Consider the following 14,472-nt stretch of genomic DNA (forward strand, 5'->3'; position numbering starts at 1 on the left):
TTCTAAAATTTCTGAGTAATGAATTCTGTACAGTGAAAGCAATTATCTGAGTGTTGTTTCTGTTTGACATTCATTAGTTTAAATAAGGACAGATGGCTCCTGACCATTTGCAAACAAGAAGTAATTATATGTAATTAGCTGTAAGATTCTGGTTGTTTTAAAGAAAGGGATTAATGTAAATATTTAGCATTTTTGCCTTTTGGAACATATGTATCAATCCTGCTGATGATATTTAACAGAAGCTACATTCTTATTTATTTACTGACAAATCCGTTTGCCAAAAAACAGGCTGCTGAAGGAATTCCATGGGTCAGGGCAGCATGTGTGGAGTCAAATGGACAGCTGATGTTTCAGGATGGCTTCAGACTGATGGTAAAAGGAAGAGAGCCAGTAGACAATTTTAGATGTCTTTTAGCCAATTGAGTTGATGTATCGGATGAAAGTACTCTGCAACTGTGTGAAGTTGATTATTTTTAAATGCTGCATTAATGACAAAACTAAAAGAAATATCCACATTAATACAAGTTATTGAGCTTCACAGAAAAACTAAATCCCAATGTAGTACTCCTGAGATTCTTTGTTTCTGCCATTACTATCCATTTAGGATGTAATGGTTGCTCATCCACACACAGAGGTCTAGTGCAAAGAAGGGACAGCTAACAAAACATGTCATATATCAGTGCTTTCAGCTCCAAATAAGTGTTGCATGATGGATGACACCTTGCATCAACTTGAAGTGCAGAATCAAATTCTGAGAATTGTTTGATTTACGTGATTGTCCCAATTTTCACTTATACAAATAACAATATTGAAATTCAAATGCGTAAAAGTCAGCGATCCGGTTTCTCGGCAGTGATTTGTCTTCTCTGTGTAGCTTCATTCACTGCATATATTCATTGATCCATTGTTGTGTTTTAATTATCAACATACATAAATGCTTGGAACAGGATTATTCAAGATACACCAGTGTCTGCTTATAGTTATGCACAGGCATAACTATAAGCAGCTTAACTACATATAGTTATGCACAGTCTGAAGAAGGGTCTCAACCCAAAACGCCACCCATTCCTTCTCTCCCGAGATGCTGCCTGACCCGCTGAGTTACTCCATCATTTTGTGTCTACTTATAGTTATGCACAAGTGTGTTGAGATGTACATATAATTATATTCACCAACTAAAAGAATTTTAAGTTGGGTGGGGAGTGTAGTGCATATAAAATACCACATCAAAAATGTCTTTTGCATATTTCTGTCATACAGCCAAAGGTATAAGTAATATTGCATTACAACACAAATAATATCAGACCTCAGGGATTTATATTTCTAACTATAATTTAAGAGAAGCATGCTGGTGAATGCAAGAGATATAATGCAGATCTCATCATTAGATTTGCTTTATTCCATTATGCTTCATTAAATAAACCCATATACCAGAAGACACAATGCCCACCCCAAACACAAATTTCCCTTTTACATTTACAATTAATGACATATCACCCGTGAAAAGATTTTATCAATTTATTTTCTGTACTGTCATATAAAGTTTGTAGTAGGGATTAACATTTATATTTATGAATTATTTTGTAATGAAACATTCATCAGCCTGGTAGCAGACATAAGACCCAGGAGCGGAATTAGGCCATTCAGCATATTGAGTCTACTCCGCCATTCAATCATGGCTAATCTATTTTTTCCCCACTCAACCCCATTTTCTTGCCTTCTTACCGGAGCCTTTGAGAAACATGTAGACTTTGCATGTTCTTCTTGTCACCAGTTAGGTTTCTTCCAGGTGCTCCAGATTCCTCCCACATCCCCAAGATGTTGCCCCTACGTGTAGCAGAGGAGAATGGAAGAACAGCATATTGGCTATTAATGTAGAATGAATGAATATGGGTGGTTGATGGTTGGTGCAAACTCGGTGGGCCAAAGAGCCTGTTTCCGTATGGTATTTCTCGATAAAGATCCTTAAAAAGGCAGCTTAATTATAGTTCCATTTAAGTTGGAAGCAAAGGTGTTGAACAGGTACTATTATACTCCTATTCATGCGATAAAGGTATGGTTAGGGCGGCACAGTAGCCCAGCAGTAGAGTTGTTGCGATCCTGACTACAGGTGCTGCCTGTATGGAGTTTGTGATTGCATAGGTTTTCTCCAGATGTTCAGGTTTCTCCCACACTCCAAAGACATACAGGGTTGTAAGTAATTGACTCTAGTAAAATTGTAAATTGTCCCTAGTGTAGGATAATGCTAGTGTACGGGTGATCGCTGGTCAGTGGGCCAAAGGGCTTGTTTCTGTGCTATATTTCTAAAGTATTAAGGGCTTAGTCCATAATTATTTAAACTTTAAAATACTGCAACATTGTGATAAATAGCCAAATGTAAAGTTAACTGGGTTATTGTGTGCAAAATATTTTTTTACGTTTTGTCTATTAATAGGTAGGTAGAGTATGACTGATGCAAATCCTAGCATATAAAAAAATTAAGATTTTTGAACTATTATTGATGTTCTCGAAAAGAAAATGTGGTTGCATTTGTTTTTCAAATAAAGTCTCTAGAAGGGTGAAATGAACTACAAATGCAATTGAAAAAGAGCCACGGGAAAAAGCAGTTTAAATAACTTATTGTAGTAGACATGAGACATATAATTTTTATTTTGCCAAAGTCACCCCTCTTGATACCATAGTTCTAAGATCATACAGAATAAAAACATTGACATTTTCTAAATCAAATTCAAATAATTTGAATTATTCAAATATAAATAATTTGTAGTTCATGATAAATTACATCTTAAATCTAATTACCTGCTAAAATCTTCCACTGTTTCATAACTGATAATTGTGAAGTCATATCCAAAGTATACATCCTATTGATCTATCCAAAGACTTTATACGAGATATTTGTACCAGTGGCTATATCAAGATGATTCAGAAGTATGAATCACAGGCATAGCTACTGAATTATGTTGGTGCAATTTGTCAAGACAACTAGCTGCTTATTACTATTTCATTTGAAAATAGTTATGCATCTAATTCACACTCAGAGTAAAACCACATATAACCAGATTGTTGAATTAAACATGTAGAACTTAAGGGTACTCATGAAAATAGTGGTTTCATAAATAATGTTGCGAATTTGTATTACATTTATTGAAAGGTGGAATTAGTCTTGGTAGCTTTTTTTTCAAAGTACAGACATTTATCCTTCAATATTACAAAGATTCCTGCAATGGAATAATTTTTGCTGGAATTATTCATGATGTGCAGCAGGAGTTAGACTGAGATCCAGTTTCGACTGTGGTATTAGAGTCTGGTCCCAAAGAAAAATTGCATTGATATGATGATAATGGTGGCAGATAACATTTCAATTGTCTACCAAAGAAATGTAGAAGTAAACTTGATTTTTCATAGTTCGTTCAGAAAAGTTTAAAAACTAAACTTTTACTGAGTATTTTAGGTTTTTCAGAGAAGCAAGAATATAATTTATGACATAAAATATCATTTGAATACATTCTCCATTGGAATAACATTATTGCCAGTGATATCAATCTCAAAGTTCTGCATCATGCATTACTTTTAACTGCGAATAAAATTCAAATACAGGCCACTTTGCAATAAATACATTGCAATAATGTGCTATACAAAACTAATAATATGCTACCATATTACCAGAATAAGATCAATTGCCTTTTCAGACTCTCACTACCACCACTTCTCAAAAATGATGCTTTCTTTAGGAACACCAAGTTTTTCCAGCTGTTGAGAAACAGACTCTATCATTGGAGGTGGACCACAAATGTAACAGAGGTTATCCTTTGACACATGTGCCAAAGTATCTTCAGATATTCTTCCAACTAAAATAAAAATGAACAATATAATTACAAAATAACCATGTTCCAACCAGATTTTCTATAAAAAGTACTCTTTAAGTTCTTAAAAATAAAGAACAATAATTATAAATAGAATCTCAATATAAACCATTCCTACAGGAAGATTTGCAATTTGAGAACAACTGAAAGTATGACACACCCAGTTAAATCCTACTTTAAACATTGCACGCAGTTCTAATATTGTGTGCAGTTCTGGTCGTCCTATTACAGAAAGGATGTGGAGACTTGAAAAGGTGCAGAGGAGGTTTACCAGAATGCTGCCTGGATAAGGGAGATTTGGTTACAAGGAGAGGTTCAGGAGCAGCTTCTTCCCAACAACCATCATATTATTAAACATTACAACCTTTAAATAAGCTCCAAACTACATAGACTATGGGGGCATAGCTTTTGTCTTTGCACTATTATTGTTTGTTTATTTTTCTCAATGTACTGAACTTTTTTGTTTATTATGGTGTTTACAGAGTACTCTGTTTACATATCTGCTGTGCTGCTGCAAGTAAGAATTTCATTGTTCCATTTCGGGACATATGAGAATTAAACACTCTGGACTCTCTCGACTCTAAAATTATGATAGATAGGGTAAACAGGTAAACAGTCAGACCTTTTTCCCCAGGGTGAAAACGTCAAAGATTAGAGGTAAGATTTAAGGTAAGAGGGAATACTTTCAAGGAGATGTCTCAAGGAAGTCTTTTTAAAAAAAAACAGAGGTGAGTGCCTGGAACATGCTGCAGAAGTAGTGGTGCAGGCTGATAAGATAGTGGCATTTAAGAGGCTTTTAGAAAAGCACATGGTTATGTAGGAAATGGAAGAATATGGACCATGTGCAAGCAGATGAAATTAATTTATTTCAGCATTTGTTCAGCACAGACCTTGTGGGACAAAGGGCCTGTTGCTGAGCTGTACTGTCTTTGTTCAGAATAAGTTTACTACTTTAAAATAGTAAATTCACAATTTGCCTGCAATATTGGTTCTAAACAGCCCTCAGAAAAAAAGTGAAATTTAAGTCTCAATTATGAGCTTGAATCGGAGTAGGTTTTAAATGCAGAAACAGGTCTTACCACGAACTGCGAATGACATAGAAATATTTTTAATCTTTACACTGTCATTACCCACTCTGTCCACAGCACCCGCATCCCACAACAAAGCTCCCAGCTTCTCCTCTTAATGGTATGAATTCTATTTCTGATTAAATTGGCAGGAAATAGATAGAAGCGGATTGTTCCAAGGTACTAGAATAATGGTTCAACATGTTGATTTTGTCTGACTACCCTGAACATTTATAAATGCCCTATTATAATGCCTTCAGTAACGGCTTTTGTCATGGGGAAAATCTTAAATTAAGCTTGTTGGCCTGTAGTTTGAAAAACAAAAATGCTGCAGGTGCTGGAAATTTGAATTAAAGGTATAAAATGTTGGAGACACTTTTCAGTCCAGAAGGAATCTGTGAAAAGAGAAACAGCTGAAGTTTCAGAATCTGAAGTTGATATCTCGTTTCCTGCTTTCAGTCTCCCATTTAGAATAAAGGTGTTTATTTGCTATTGTTCAATCTAATAGAACCTTTTCTAAATCTAAGGAAGTTTGGAAAATCAACTTGCTACTTATTTCAGAATCACCCCTTTTAAGACCCTAAGATAAAGTCCATAAGAGCCTGCATATTTGTCAGTTTGCTGCACCAACAATTTTTCTGTTGATGGTAATTTTCTTGCATTACTATTTTAGAAACATAGAAAATAGGTGCAGTAGGCCATTCGGCCCTTCAAGCCTGCACCGCCATTCAATATGATCATGGCTGATCATCCAGCTCAGTAACCTGTACCTGCCTTCTCTCCATACCCCCTGATCCCTTTAGCCACAAGGACCACATCTAACTCCCTCTTAAATATAGCCAATGAACTGGCCTCAACTACCTTCTGTGAGAGAGAATTCCACAGACTCACCACTCTCTGTGTGAAGAAATGTTTTCTCATCTCAGTCCTAAAAGACTTCCCCCTTATCCTTAAGCTGTGATCCCTGGTTCTGGACTTCCCCAACATCGGGAACAATCTTCCCACAGCTAGCCTCTCCAACCCCTTAAGAATTTAATATGTTTCTATAAGATCCCCCCTCAGTCTTCTAAATTCCAGCGAGTTTTGAATTTTGGGATTGTTGCTTGTATCCTGTACAGTGAAGACCAATACAAACTATTTAATTCACCTGCCTCCTCCTCGTGTTCCACCAGTAATTCTCCAGACTCGCTTTCAATAGGAAATGTCCATTGGTTAACTCTTTCTTAAATTGCTGGAGAAGTTCTCACTATCTGATATTATACATCTGGCTAGCTTTATCTTGCATGCTAATTTTATTTTTACTTATCTTTGTTGTTTTGTTTTATAATCTAATCTTCTTTCTTCTGTACAACCTTTGACTTCTTTCATTAACCACTGTTGATGGATCTCCGCAATGGTTTGCACCTATTCAATCAAGCATCTTTATAAAATTTTAGGACCTCAATTAAATTACCTTTCAAACTTCTGAACTCAAAGAAATGTAACCAAGTTTACACAACTGTTCTTTACAACATGTAATTTTAAGTCAGATATCATTAAGGCGAATTAGCGCTAAACCCACTCCAGGAATAAAACACTCAGAATGAAGTCTTAATATTTATGGTTCTGAAATTATTAGATCCTTCATTTTGAATCCCAATGTCCTGGAGACATTGTAATTAGTGCATTAGCTTCTTGTTTACAATATGATGGCTTTTGGTGAATTGTATACACCTATATCCGCCTACGCTGCCTGCTAATCATCCGGTATACTGATCTATCTTAGCATGCACCAAAAGATCTGAATGGGAACTACGCAATAAATCTCAAAGGATACTCAGAATGCACAAATTTGTGATAATTGTATTAATAAAAAATTGCTTTTATTCATAAACTAAGATGTGATAAAATATTAACCCAAGACATTCAATGTAGATGCATGGAATAGCAAATACTGGTTTATAAATTAGACACAAAGGGCAGGAGTAATTCAGTGGTCCTGACCCTATCCCAACATCGATACATGTTCTCCAGAGAAGCTACCAACCCACTGAGTTACTCTAGCACTTTGCGCATATTCAATTTTGTTTTTATATTTAAAACCATTCATATGTTTTTGCTTCTATTTGAAGATGGAGTTACATTCTTAAATAATTTGTCCTTATTTTTTGACCTGAATAAAACTTAGCAACAGTGCTAGGCCTAAACATAAATTGTATTCAATAAGACCAAATAATTTCTAAACCTTACCAGTTATGTAAGGCAAGATTTCTTCTGGTACTTCAGAGCTTTGCTGTGTCACATGAAAATGACAACTGATCTTTCCAGAAAACTCCTTTGCTAGGTTTATAATGTTTCTCTGGAAAACAAGTTGATTGCATAAAATGATTTAATAAGTAGCCTCAGTGGAAAAAGGAGAAATATGTTCAGAAATCTAGAATGGACAAAAGTGAAACAAAAAGGAATGCCTTGCATCCCAAGTCAATAAACCCGTGGAAAAGTAATTCAAAATCAGTGCAGCAAATATGGCAACTTCAAAATAATCTTGGAAAACCTATAGAATCAGATTTATGGCAGTTTAGTCATTATGATACAGGAATAGCAACCCAGGTGCCATATATTCAAATCCTAATTAAGGTAATTGGTTGAAGATTAATGGAGTAAATTTGTTTATTTATGAATTGATTGTGAAAAGTGTTAGATTGTTATAACTTCACTAATGACCATGAGGTAAGCCTATCCATACCCATGTTTCCTGACAACACCATTAAAGTTGCCACTGAAGTGACCTAACAAATCACTGGGCTGTAAAGTTATCAGCAAATAAAGTGGGTTTCACCTCTTTTCTCAAGTTAAAGAATTTGACCCTGTCAACATTCAACACAATAATAAAATGTAAGCATCTCAGGAGAATAAGTGCTGCCATTTTTTCTGTACTTAGCTATGATCTGATCGTTCATTTTCACCATACACACAAAATAGTATTAAGAAGCATGAAGGAAAAGAGAATAAAATGCTTTCAATTGCTAATACTTAATTAAAAGATTATTGCTGATAACAGAGCATTGTCAAGCTGCACATTCAAGTCAATACATTTTCACCAGGTTTGTTTTTGTCTTTAATTGGAGTGGAGATTTTAGAAAAAAATTCTAACCGCTTAATAAATTTAATCAAGACCTTTTCTTCCTTTAGGGTGAATTTTGTCAGGTATATCTACAAGGAGAAGCAATCAAGGATGGTCCAGGGGAATGAAGGAGATTAATTTGAAAAGTTCACTTCTCTGGCCTTAACCATTTTTGGCATTTATACAACTGCAAATGTCTTGCTATTTGGTTCAAAACTGTTCCAACGGTTATTAGCTGTACCAGTGAAATTAAATTCAACATACTTATCTACTTCAAAACACTCACTGGTTTTGTGACAAGTAGTAAATTAAATAGTTATTTTTATGCCAAGAGGTGTTGCTAATAGTAACGTGCATTTAGATTGGAAATAAAGCTGTGCAAATTCACGTGTCAATACATCATACATTAAAAGATCACAGAAACCGTATTTATTACACAACATATGGTTGTTTACACACTGAAGCATAAAGCTACAAGAGCAATTTAAAGAAAAAAGTTGGCATTCCATATCTTTACTGATACAAGAATAGCAACCAATTCAAAATTTGTAAGACTAGATTCATAACCAGTCAGGCACACAGCAGTTCCAGGTGAATTGAGTAGCATGGTGACACAGCAGTTACTGCCGCTGCCTTTTCGCTTCAGGGATCGGGGTTTGAACCCAATATCCACTGTAAATGTGGGGTTTGCTCATTCTCCTTGTGACTTCATGGGTTTCTGCTAGGTCCTCTGGTTTCATCCTACATCCACCTATGAACTTTCATATGTTTTTGTAGGTTATATCATTACTGGAGATTACCACTGTGTCAGATCATGGCACAAAAGAACCAAAGGGAATATAGATCCAGTGTTATATACCATGGAAACAAGCCCTTCAGCCCAATTTGCCCATGCCAACCTAGATGCCCCATCTACGCTAATTCTATTGACCCATGTTTGGCCCTTTTCCCCTAACCCTTTCCTACCATGTACCTGTCCAAATGTCTTTTAAATGTTGTTATAGTACCTGCTCAAACTACCTCCTCTGACAGCTTGTTTCATATAACCTCTTTGAGCAAAAGTTGTATTTGTCCTAACATAATTCATGGTATCATCTGTGCTAACTGGTACCACGTGTTCACATTTGTAAAGCTGCAATTCTCACACTGAGCCATAGTTTTCCAACAATCTTCCTGAATGCACACTTTTGCACAAACACTGCATGTTCTTATTGTTCTTGAAATGAGATTCACATCCCATATTTAATCAATTAAAACTGCCTACCCATTCTGAAATGTCAACTATCATTGCAGTTTCACCAAACATTGTTGCTGATATTTAACTTTTTCTAAGGTCTTCTCTTACCTCCTGATTGATCCAGAATTCCAACCAACACATCAAATATAAAATGAAACTCAATCTGGCGAATCACATTGTTTATTTATGAGAACTACGGGTGAGGGCACAATGGTTCTTTATTGTCACGTATGCATTGCACAGTGGAATTCTTGCAACTGTCATCATATATTGGCACCATTTACAAAAGAAAGTAAGTTCAAAGTCCGAAGTCTGGAATGTGCACAAACTTGATGTATCGGAGCACCCCCGCAATCCACATGGCCCCCCACATCTCCCTTGACCAGTTCGGCCCGCCAACCAATGTCCTTCTCCTTCCCCGATCGACTGTGTCCCAGGCGGCACATTCTGCAGCAGACTTTGAAGCAGCTGGATGCAATATCCTCTCCTACCGGCCCACTTCTTGTGTCGTCATCACCAGCGGCTCCCTCCGCCACGACTTCAGGGCCAATAGACAATAGGTGCAGGAGGAGGCCATTCAGCCCTTCGAGCCGGCACTGCCATTCAATGTGATCATGGCTGATCATTCTCAATCAGTACCCCGTTCCTGCCTTCTCCCCATACCCCCTGACTCCGCTATCCTTAAGAGTATCTAACTCTCTCTTGAATGCTCGGCGGCTTCTGATCTTCCTGTATAAGCAGTCGTCTGGCACGGCGAACCAGGCCTGTCTTTGTACTTGGTGACTGCTGGGTCCGTCCTTGATCTCAGCGGCTCGAAGGGAGCTTTCGCTGGGGCGTTAATATTTATCATTTTTCATGGAACCCAAATAATCAGAGAAGTAGACCAGTTGGCCCCTTGAATCTGCTCCACAATTCAATAAAATCATGATTTTGGCCTCAACTCCAGTTTCGCCGTTGTAGTGCTCATCCATAAACAACTAACATTCGGTCATCTCGCCTGCACACTTAATACTCTCTCCCTAAACCTTCCTGCTTTGATACATTTTGCATTACCTTAAGGCATCTTCTTAAACTGTTGCATTAAATCAAAAATAATTTAAAGTGTTTTTTAATGAAAATGATATATAAATGTCATTGTAAATCTAAAGCAACTGATTTCTTTTTACACTCTGTATTTAGATTTTAACGAATTTGATTTGGAGATGCTGAAATACACATTATTTTTTACCTGACCGGACAACATTTCAAAAGAAAGTAAAAAAGTGACAACAACCACATCAAGTATACTCGATGGACCGAATGGTCTAATTCTATTCCTCCAACTTGTTTGTGAACTTAATATCACTTTGCTGTAAAATCCTCAAACCTGCGCTGTTAGGGAGAGGTAGAGTAACAAGAAATGTGGTAAAAAAATAGGGGTATACGGTTGTACCCAAATTCCATGAGCATGTATTTTAACTGTAGTATTATATGCTTGCAAAAGATACATGGAAGAGGTGCTAATTTATTGAGTAAAACAGGAACAAAAATTACAGAACCACAAAATGCCACAAACAAGCAATTACAGATAATGAAGCATCAAAGGAATTTTAAAGCATGGGAATAATTGACCAGATGGCATCATTGCCTTTATGTGAATAGTACAGAGCAAACTACTAAAGGAAATGTTGAAATTCCACTAGCAGCATTACGCTAATTCATGGCCAGGGAAACTTCATTAAGCACAAACTTAATAGACTGCTAAACTGCATTAAATATCGTAAACAAAGTCTATCTTATTGTCTGCTGTAAGTTAATTTAAAGATCCACAGTGTCCATCAATCATTGGACTACACCAGCTGCAGATTCACACTGTGATTATGAAAATGTAAAAAAATATTTAAAGGATTTTCTAACCTTGAAAAGAAGCTCTTCGGTGTTCTTAGCACTGAAGTAGAGCTGTACTGATCCTGGCTTGTATTTACAATGCTCCGTTCCTTGTAATCTGTGGAGTTCAGCAGCGTGCAAGAGTATAGAATACAAGGGATTTATGCCCACACCACCTGCAACCAATAATAGATCCACCGGAGAATCTGAAGGTCGAGGGTCAAAGAAGAAATCGCCTCCTACACGAAGAGTTACCTCCGAACCAATCTCACACTAAGAGAAAAATAAAATTCTTTGTCAAAAAAAGTTTTTTTTTAATTGCCACTTTTGGGAACATTCTATTGGAAAACCAAATTACATCCTAAATATTTATTGTCTTTTAAAAAGATTCATCTTATTATTGCAAATGAATTAAGAAGTTACACGTTATAATATTTTTCAGTCAGCAATACGTGATCAATATATTTCTTTGTCATTTTGCATTCAAGCTAAAATAAGGAGGCTAACATGCCAAAAACTTTCTGTGGCAGTCTACGTACCACCGTAAGCCATGTCAAGATGGCACTGGACGAAGTATACTCGGTCTTCAACTCTCAATACATCAAATCATGATGCTCTGTTCATCATCGATGGTGACTTCAACTAGACAAACTTCAAAAACATACTCCCCAAATACCATCAGAATGTCTCCTGTCCTATGCAGAGTGTTAAACTCCTGGACCACTGCTACACCATCGCACACCTGACATTCCAATCCTTGCCTTAATTTCCGCTAGTCTGAGCGTCAGTTGGTGCTGCTCCTACTGGCTTATCTGCAGAGAATGAAGCATCAGGCACCAATGAAAAGCAAAATACAGTAGTGGTCTTAGCAGGGCGAGGGTCATCTTCAGGACCGCCTCGAAATAATGTACTGAAAAAATGTTCAAGATCACTTCATCCAACCTGAATGAGTATAAATCAGTCATCGACCAGTTTCATCAAGAAATGTGTTGGCGACTGCGTTTTGACAAAGCCAAGTAGGGTCTATTCTAACCAGAAACCTCGGATAAGCAGGGAGATCCATTCTCCGCTAATGTCCAGGCCTGAAGCTTTCAAGATGATCCGATGATGACGGCTCAATTCAATCAACGTTTGGTAGGTGCCACTGTCAGGGCCTCAATGCCATCGAGGGCTATAAGCTGAAGTTGGGGTTAGCTCCAGCAACAACGCATCTCTAAAGTTCAATGCCTATTATGCCCAAAATTTGACGGCGCGAAGGAGGCCCTTGCTCGGGCTGCACTGCTGGTTCACCCGCGGGAGGATGCCCCGACCGCCCCAACGGTAGACGCCTCGGAGTCGGCGGTTGGTGCCGTGCTGGAATAACTGACGGACGGGGGTTGGTGCCTCCTGGCCTTCTTCAGCCGGCACCTCAAAAACGCCCAGAAGAAGTACAGCGCATTCGACCGCGAGCTCATTGCTCTGTACCTGGCGGCGCGCCACATCCGCTACTTCCTGGAGGGCCGCCCGTTCACCGCGTACACGGACCACAAGCCGCTCACCTTCACCCTGGCAAAGGTTTCCGACCCGTGATCCGTACGACAGCAGCGCCAGTTGGCGTACATTTCGGAGTAAACCACCTCCATCCGCTTCATCGAGGGGAAGGAGAAACGGGTGGCCGATGCGTTGTCCCGCCCCGCCGTTTTCGAGGTGGCACCCGACATTGACTATTCTGCCCTGGCGGAGGCTCAGCTAACGGACGGTGAGATGCCCGCCTACCGGACTGCCATCTCTGGCTTACGCCTTGAGGATGTCCCTCTCGGCCCTGGAGGAGCGACAATACTTTGCAATGTGTCGTCCGGTCAGCCGCGCCCCATCGTCCCTGCTGCCTGGCGCCGGAGGGTTTTCGACGTGATCCACGGGCTGGCTCACCCATCCATCCGGGCGACAGCGGCACTTGTGGTTGCTCGGTTCATGTGGCACAGTCTGTGCAAGCAGGTTGGCCACTGGGCCCGCACCTGCATTCCGTGCCAGACTGCACAAATCCGTGCCACGTCCGGGCGCCCCTCCAGGAGTTCGGTTTACCACGCCGGCGGTTCGACCACCTGCACGTGGACATTGTGGGCCCTCTCCCGCCGTCCCGGGGCATCACCCACCTCCTCATGGTGGTGGACTGCTTCACACGGTGGCCGGAGCCCATACCGCTGGCCGATACTTCGACAGCTACATGCGCTCGTGCGTTATCCGTGCACTGGATTGCTTGCTTTGGGGTGCCGGTGGACATCTCCTCGGACCGGGGGCCACAGTTCACCTCTGAGCTGTGGTCGGCCATGGCTCACCTGTTGGGCGTGCGGCTGCACCACACCACGGTCTATACCCTGGTGTATACAACAATATACTAATCCGAATCTGACTAACCTCTGCATTCTGGCAGTGAAATGGTGGTATAGCACCAGCTAGTGGTAATATAATGTATATGCATTGGAACCTGGAGCTCCTGCTGACAGAATTAAAAATTTTGAATTCAAAGAAAAAGGACATGGAATATCGAATAAGCTTCTTTGCCGGGTTAATTGTATTTTATAAATATTTTTGAATGAGGACTAGACCCTGTAGTACTGAGTTATTAGTGACATAATCTTAACAACACTTGTCCAGCATCAATATCCAAATAAAATAGAAAATTTACTGAATAGATATTTGGTTCAAATAATCTTCATCACTTTTAACATCTCACTTTGAATATAAGTGAAAGAATGTATAAATATCTAGCACAGCAAATAATAAAATCTGCTTTCAAATTTATTGCAAAATAGAGAACCAACGATTTGCACTTCAGTATGTTACATCAACACTTTTATGAACAGTTGCCATACAAAAGCAGACACTCCTTCAATCATTTCACATAATACAACTTCTTCTTCTATTATATGCTAGAAAAACTCTGTGTTAATGCACAAGTAATTGATAGACCTGAATTAATAAATAGGAGAGGCAAACTTCTCAAATAAAAATAAAACAAAACTGGTAATTCAGCAGTTAAGGAATATATGTTAAGGCAGCAATAGATATGGTACAAAAAACAAGTGTTGGAAGAACTCAGTTGGTCAGGCATCAACTGTAATGGCACAGGGATAGTTGATGTTTCAAACATTCTTCTTCCTCCCCAAATGTTGCCAGACCCTCAGAGTTCCTCCAGCAGCTTGTTTTTGGTTCCGATGATCTTAGGTTGATGATCTTTCATAAGAATATAATCCCACCATTGCAGGTCAGCTGACTTGATTTGGTTCAGATTATATAAAATGATTGGGTTAGTCACAAGAACATGAGATGAGGTGCTCCAAAATAGCTGTACTTGTC

The 14,472-nt window shown here is 38.7% G+C and overlaps 1 protein-coding gene across 4 annotated transcripts in view; it reads right to left on the minus strand.

The window, feature by feature from the left end:
• Positions 1–14,472, minus strand: part of oxnad1 (oxidoreductase NAD-binding domain containing 1) — a 45,229-nt gene that overhangs the window by 14,619 nt on the left and 16,138 nt on the right. For 3 of the 4 annotated variants that reach the window (XM_078418111.1, XM_078418102.1, XM_078418091.1), the window contains exons 5-7: positions 11,167–11,409; positions 7,160–7,268; positions 2,607–3,848 (exon numbers count right to left, since the gene is read on the minus strand). In XM_078418111.1, the coding sequence (XP_078274237.1) occupies positions 3,697–3,848; positions 7,160–7,268; positions 11,167–11,409 (504 nt within the window). In that variant the 3' untranslated portion in view covers positions 2,607–3,696. Of the gene's footprint in view, positions 1–2,606; positions 3,849–7,159; positions 7,269–11,166; positions 11,410–14,472 lie in introns of those variants that run through there. The other variant, XM_078418121.1, reaches the window with a different exon arrangement.

This window comes from Rhinoraja longicauda, chromosome 2, assembly GCF_053455715.1.
Source record: "Rhinoraja longicauda isolate Sanriku21f chromosome 2, sRhiLon1.1, whole genome shotgun sequence".
Classification (NCBI taxonomy): Eukaryota; Metazoa; Chordata; class Chondrichthyes; order Rajiformes; family Arhynchobatidae; genus Rhinoraja; species Rhinoraja longicauda.